General features: G+C 42.6%; 1 protein-coding gene across 1 annotated transcript in view; it reads left to right on the top strand.

The window, feature by feature from the left end:
• The first annotated feature begins 403 nt into the window (after positions 1-403).
• sim1a (SIM bHLH transcription factor 1a) overlaps positions 404-7,500 on the top strand; it is a 33,123-nt gene continuing 26,026 nt past the window's right edge. The window contains exons 1-3 of the mRNA XM_063199021.1: positions 404-660; positions 952-1,563; positions 6,781-6,863. Coding sequence (XP_063055091.1) covers positions 1,389-1,563; positions 6,781-6,863 — 258 coding nt within the window. The 5' untranslated portion in view covers positions 404-660; positions 952-1,388. The remainder of the gene's footprint in view (positions 661-951; positions 1,564-6,780; positions 6,864-7,500) is intronic.

Here is a 7,500-nt window from a genome sequence, read left to right as displayed (position 1 = left end):
TTTTTAGTTGATTTTCTTGAATAGCCTACTGAACTTGTTTGGATAATGTTAAGATTTCGAATTGCTTGTTGTAGGCCCTCAAAAACGTGCAAATTGATAAACTTAACGTGATTCAGGGGGATAGCATTTTGTTTGGGTGAGTAAGTTAATGTTTTGACGCCATGTCCACATTTCGACATAGCACTATATCCTGTGGAATAAAACGCCTAAATGTGTGTGTTTATAATTTGTTCTGTTCAAGGGGTCATATGGCAGCATTTCGAACAAATCCCGGTTTCACTTCAAGCATCGATGCGTTTATATTAGGAATGGCCAATGGGGGGATTGACTTAAGCGGCGGCGGCCCAATAAGAGGCCGAGTGATTGGGAGAGGGGCAGGGGGTGGGGTGATCTCCGGCGCAGACACACAGTGCAGGAACGACGAGTTGCAAGCACTGGATGGAAACTATCTCAGACACACTCGCATCTCCTGACGAATATCTGTGGCAGTTTCACAAGAAATAATAAGCCAAAACATCCCGAGGATTACTCAAGCCACCCTAACTGGACAGTGAGCGAAGCATAGCAGAAAAAGATATTGCACATGACGCTGGATTTAATTCGCCTTGGAGACTGAGGAACGATTCGTTTTAAAGCGAAAGTAATGCATGTAGATTTGGGGTGAGTGCCTCAAAGACTTTATTTTGTCAGTTCTACAAGTGCATGCTGTATTTTGTTGCGTTGTGTGAGCATTGCCCTGTGCTTGAATTCCCGATCGATCATCTATGTTTACGCTTCTTAACTTAACTGTCATTCCCAGTCTGATGATAATAATGCCTGTGTCAACAAAGTTCTCAAAGTGGTGTGTGCAGTTCTCGCCTTTGCGCTTTATGCTCACTCTGCCCTGCTCTATATCTATAGGTCATTATGCCACAGATAACACACCGTACGTTGCATTTGCTTTCTCCAAAGGAACATGTATTGAAAGGAGACAATGTGAAGTCATCGGCCGCTGCACTACTCCCCAAGACAAGCTGGGCCTGAGCGGATATATCTCCTGTCTGGATTTACATCTTCTCTTCCCGTTGCTAAGGATATGAAGTTTCCCTGTGCTGTATTGACTCACTGAAGAACCAGGGGGCCTGATTAGAAGTGTTTCACCAGCCTTGCCCCACACTGTCGGCGTGTGAAGTCGACGACAGGCGAGGCAGGTGACGGAGCCAGTCGGTTCATGCATTCTTCAAGGGTATAACCTCCCCTGCCTACCTTACAAACCTTCCCAAGGTGTCTATCATGAGCTAAGAGCGTACACCAGCCTTTTTGTCGACTTATTTCCCTTTGGAGGTGAAAAGGGCGTGTTGCAAAACCGGAGAAAGTAAATCTCTTGGTGAAATAAAGAGGCGTAAACTATGAAAGAGAAATCTAAAAATGCGGCCCGGACGCGACGGGAAAAGGAAAATAGTGAATTCTATGAGCTGGCTAAACTGTTGCCTCTGCCATCGGCCATTACGTCGCAGCTCGATAAAGCTTCCATCATACGACTCACAACAAGCTACCTGAAAATGAGAATTGTGTTTCCAGAAGGTATGTATAAAAAATGTCCCACGGCACTGTGCGTAAAACACTGTATTTTGTGTTATGGAACCAGTGTAGACTGTTCCTATGCTGACACTATTATTTTCTGTGCGTTGGTGAGAAATAATAATGATGCATTTGCCTGGAAGTAGTGTAAATTCGTTTGCATTCAGTTGGTGTATTTATCTTGTGTATGTGTTCAAAATAGTCGTTTATTAAATTAAATGAATTCCAGAAATCCCCAAAGAAGGCCAAGTGAAATTGTTCTTAAATATACGCCTAGTATGTCAACATATTAGCCTATGTCTCAATTCTGGACTGAAAGCGTCTTTGTTTTTAATAACAGTGTTCTATAAATAAATAGGCCTATAGTAAGAATAATACATTATTATTATTATTATTATTATTATTATTATTATTATTATTATTATTATTATTATTATTATTATTACTATACATTATAGGATTACTATACATAACTTAACGCATAAAGCCCTATGCTGAACCGTAAAAAATATATAGGCTATTATAATGTCCAATTGTTGTGTACACAACCACATTAATTGTTTATGCTGCATAATGGGCTAGTGGAGTATTTCCCAAAATTCCTGTGCTCCTTGCCAAACTGATGACAAATGTGCTGGCCATTCTTAGATTTGGGCTTGTTTTGACTCTTATGATCACAAAATCTAATCTATAACACATTCACAACAATGAAACGCGTGTGTCACGAGCACAGTATTTTTGGACATTTAGTTAAAGACTGCTTAACTGACCCTCACAACTTGGCTGGGTGAATATTTTACGGATGTATGTGTGTGAAGGCCCATGCCATGTCTGTGTGTCCCAAAGGATTCAGTTCTTCCCTCTCCTGGTTCTGTGTCCTGCAAGTGCTCGCATGCGCCAACACGTGCGTATCTGTGTATATATGTATATACATGTAGTCTCTTTCATAGTCAGGCGACCGTGGTGCTCCTGTAAGACGATTAGGCGCCGTTTACCACCTTCTCCCCCGGTCTCTACGGGCTCCTTTTCTGCGTGACTGCAGCCCAGCCTCCCCAATTAACACTGGCCGCGTGGCCCTCCGTCTGATCTCTGCGCACATATGGAGCTTCTTGTTTGACTCGAGCGTCTTGATAGAAGGAGCACAACTGATCTCGCCCCCTTTCCTCTCCTCTCCTCTCCTCTCTCTTCCCCTTCCATAGTCCAACTTAAAGCAAAGCACTTAAGACGGGCCGAACAAAGAAAACAGAGAAAGGGATGGGGATAGCGGCTATTGAATGGAGAGAAAGGGAGGTAAAGAAAACAGGCAGGGTGAAACCTCTCCACTGAGCACCACTTCTGTCGCGTGATTTCGACGTGATTGACAAGTGGAGTGCCATCCCTTCGATTTTGGCCTCACAAATTCTCAAATTGTGTACATACACCATGCATGGCAAAAAAAACACACACGGGACAGGTTTTTTAACACCCCAAAAAGAGATGAACGCGTATTTTGACCTGTGCTCATATCCATGATCAGATTTTTAAAATGTATTTAAAGTAGGCCTGTGTTTTATTGAATGCTTTAATCTGAAGTGAATGGGGAATATGTGAATAACGTGCTATTGATTAATTATGCACATCAAATCACAAAATAGGCCTAACGCTCGCCATGCCATTCTGCCTTGTTTTTCTTCATTTTTTTGTGCCATTAAAGAACCCCTGTGAATTGTTCCCATATTCATTCTATTGCTTTTCAGCAGCGTTTCCTAAAAGCAGCGCTCCATGCACTAGCCTTGCACCTATCTTAACGTGCAGTTGTTATCGCGCGCCATACATGTGCCAAAGACAGCACGTATGCAAAATTTGCGTTGTGGGTCATGCGTCTGTCAACCTACAGGTTGTGTTATAAAGGCACGGTCACTTGGAAGTGTCCAGTGATGTCTGTTCTTGTAGTTAACAGTAAAGTCGTTGATAATGTGACATGCTTCATTGTGTGTGTGTGTGTGTGGGGGGGGGTTGTCCACTATAAACTAAAGTGAACACAGCGCAGGCCCGGGACTGTTTGGGTGTGAGTGCCGCAGGCAGCTGTGTTGGTTGTCCAAGTGACAGGCGAAGAGTGCAGAGGCTCCCCCGGGCTCTTCAGCCAGCCTGCGTTCTCTCTGTCCGTCGTCTTTGAGCAGAAGTGGGCTGTTTTTGCTCCACTAATGTCGTAATTGGCTTTTAAACATTCCTGTAAACAGACAGCTTGCAGTGACGCACGATAGTAACTTACAGGCCCTACCGAAATTTAAAAACGCTTGTTTGATTGCGCACAGCAAACGCGTTATTACTTGTGGCCCACTGTCTGTGATGGAGGCCTTGCACCTTTGTGGACATTTGAGAAAGAGTGAGCTAGATGTGGATTCCTGAATTATTGTCTCTCACATCTCCATACACTACGGGAAGGGTTTAAAAAGATGATAGGCTATACTGTATGTAGAAGCCTCCATCATTTGTCATGTCGTAACTGGTGTGTCCCACCATCGTCAGGTGAAGGCCAACAATCAAATGTACCCTGGTAGGAGAGTGCGAGACACGCACGTGCATGGTTGACATTGCTCGGGCTGAGGTTGTGTAGGGCAGATATTATCCAGCGCGTGTAAGCAGCATCTGGTAAAATAAACTGTTGAATAATTGAAGGTCCAGTCTCGCGGGTGGAGCGCGGGAAAGGCCCGGGGTGGATGTCTGTATCGGTGATGTAGTGAGTTCCATCAGTGGAGCATTTTACGAGGCACGGCATCGCGAAACCATGTGCTTTGCTCGTTAAATCATCTGCGCTGTCCGCACACACACAGGCGCGAGGGATAAATAGAGCATCTTTGCCCGCGAGCCCCTTCAGGAACACAGTGCGACAGGGCTGGGAGCGAGGAGAATGTACTGGGTAATTGACAGTAAAATTTTATTTGAAAAATCATCGAAGGTGAGGCGGGTTTACGGCCAGGTTTATTGCAGACATATACGTGGACCTCCCCGCATTGCCCCCTAGCTACCTTTACCATTTAAAGTCGTTTTACATTACCAGCTACCTAGAAAAATACCTTAACATAAGAAAACTGATTTCTAAATAGGCTCCCATGTACAGTAAATAGCACTGGCACACACATGCCTATAGGGCCTCTTAGCATTTAAGAAAATGGAAATTTAAAGACACGGCCCATGGCAAGTGCTTGAGAGCGCACCAGTGTTCAAATTGAGTGCGGTAATCACGCCAATGGCAAACACATGGAGCAGTAGGCCTACACGGCATCGTGCATTGCATTCCATGCTCAATCACACCAGACCTTCAAACAGGCTTATTTTAACCTGAAGAAAAACAGAGGTTTGTAAACTCATTGGACGTTACTGATCCGATGGCAGTCAAACTGCCTTCCCATAGTCGTAGGCCTATGTGCGCTTGGAAAGTCTCCAAAGGCAAAGTTCTGGTGGATTTCGTCATTTTCCCCTCCCTAGTAAGCAGTTGCAAGTCATTTTTGTTAGTGGCTGACTCCTTTGTTCCTTGAAGCCAGCCGTCCTTGTCTGAAAGGCACTTTGCTCAAAGCAGACCTCTCCAAGGCCAGCTAAAGCATCTTTGGGTTTCGTAAGAGGGTTTGTCTCGCTGATTTTTGTACAAAATCTGGGTGATCTGATTGCGGCTGGTATTATTCCCCTGCAGTAGGTCAAGTGTAGAAACTGGCGCTAAAGTCAAGCTCCCACACCACTTAGAAAACTGAAAACAACGCCACTCGGGCTCACTGCGTCTTTGTGCATATCTGCTGGTAATAGGAACTCATACAGCACTGGGTACTTTTCTCTGGGTAGTTTTCTCGGATTGGTTTAGAATGTGTAGGCCTACTGGATTACTGAAAATGATTTCTATGTTTTCTCTCCTGTGTTTACATGTTACCTCCGTGTCTTTTCTGTGTCATTGACGGAACAAGAAAAAAAGAAAAGGAGGGGGAAATATACTGAGTGACGGCGTGTGTACCTCACCGCTTGCTTTCTCAATGCTAGGGCGCATGTGTGTGGGAGGGTTAGAAACAACGGGCCGCATCATATTTGAGTTGTGGTTAAGGAGTAATTTCATTGTTTCTGTTGTGTAAACGTGAAGTGCATATTTGGTTAATATTAAAGTGGGGAATCGGGGCTTTGCTGTGATCTTTGCTCGCCGCGTGTTTGTTTTCCAACGATTTGCATTTCAATGGGGATTGCGCGGGGGCTTAGTGGGGACAGCAACTCCTGTTTGCCGTATCGAGTTTTGTTGGTTCCTTCGGGTGTGCTATATGCGCAGGCCATTTACATTTCTCCCACCGTGTTTACAGTCAATTTGGTGTGAAAATATTATTCTTGCTCTAAGACAACAGCCGCGCGTTCAATGAATCAATACTCACAACCCACATCATAAAAATAAACAGATGATGGCTATTTGATAATTCCACGGACATAATAATAACAACAATAATAATAATAATAATAATAATAATAATAATAATAATAATGATAATGATAATAATAATAACAATAATAATGATAATGATGATGATGATTATGATGATGATGATGATGATAATAATAATAATAATAATAATAATAATAATAATAATAATAATAATAATAATGTGCAGTTGAAAACACTAGACAAAATGATTATGCGCTGTAATTGTTATATTAGCTCACATTATTACATTATGGGCACCTGTGTCGCCTGATTTCTATGAATTACATTGTAATAAAAACACTATTTGTAATGGTATCCTTCCTAACTACTTTATATGGATACATATTCTGATCTGCGTAGCAAACGTAATCGGCCCACTGCTACTTACCCTACTAGCATACTACTAATAATAATACTAATAATACTAATGATGATGATGATGATGATGATACTATTAATAATAATAATAATAATAATAATAATAATAATAATAACAATAAAGATAGAAAAAGTATTATTACTAATAATAATATCAGCACCAACACAATGATGTCGTTGCTTGTTGATATTTTAGTTAGGGTATAAAATATAGTCTTTGTTCAAGGCAGTGTGTGAGGGCAGCTGGTGAGGTCTCTGAGCTGAGGTGAGATGATGAACGTGGGGAGGTGAGGTTTTGGTAATGGGGTGTGTGTGTGTGTGTGTGTGTGTGTGTGTGTGTGTGTGTGTGTGTGTGTGTGTGTGTGTGTGTGTGTGTGTGTGTGTGTGTGTGTGTGTGTGTGTGTGTGCAGGTCTCGGGGAATCTTGGGGTCATGTCAGCCGCGCCAGCTCCCTGGATAACGTTGGGCGCGAGCTGGGATCGCATCTGCTTCAGGTAGTGCCGTGACCTTCATTTTTGGAAGTATTTAACCACTGGAGCTGCATGATTGATGTGTGTACTTTATTTACATTCCCGTGTGTTTGCTTTTTAAAGTATGGAAGATGTGCGATACAATGCATAAAATGTGCCCGTAATTGGGTGCATTTGACGTTGTGTAGGCCTATTGTCCATATTCGTTGCCCGTATGCTGTGCGCAATTTATAATGTACGTGAGAGTTGTTTAGCATGGGGACATATGTTCCTAGTGTTGATGTTTAGGCTCTTGCCCTTGCTGTGACGGGCTAGGGCTGTTGACTTACTTTATGGGCGACCTCTCACCCCTGGACACTGTGTCCCGAGCACAGCGCTCCTTACTGTCCCGCAGTAATGGATGTCTATGTATTCATTTCACTCATACATTAACGTTCACAACACACGGTGTGATAACTTGTGCATCGATAAATAGGTTATTGTTTTGTAGTTGTGTAAAAATATATAGGCCTATATATAGGCCTAATTGATGTAAATATAATTCTTTGCGCATGCATATTTTTGTCTGAATGTTTTTTTTGTGTCGTTTGGAACGAAATGTTTTGCCGAGTGCATATTTAGCCTATATTGTGATGTATTTTTGCTTTTTATATTTGCGCTT

Source organism: Engraulis encrasicolus, chromosome 5 (assembly GCF_034702125.1).
Source record: "Engraulis encrasicolus isolate BLACKSEA-1 chromosome 5, IST_EnEncr_1.0, whole genome shotgun sequence".
NCBI lineage: Eukaryota > Metazoa > Chordata > Actinopteri > Clupeiformes > Engraulidae > Engraulis > Engraulis encrasicolus.
This window is presented reverse-complemented; position numbering and strand designations above follow the sequence as displayed.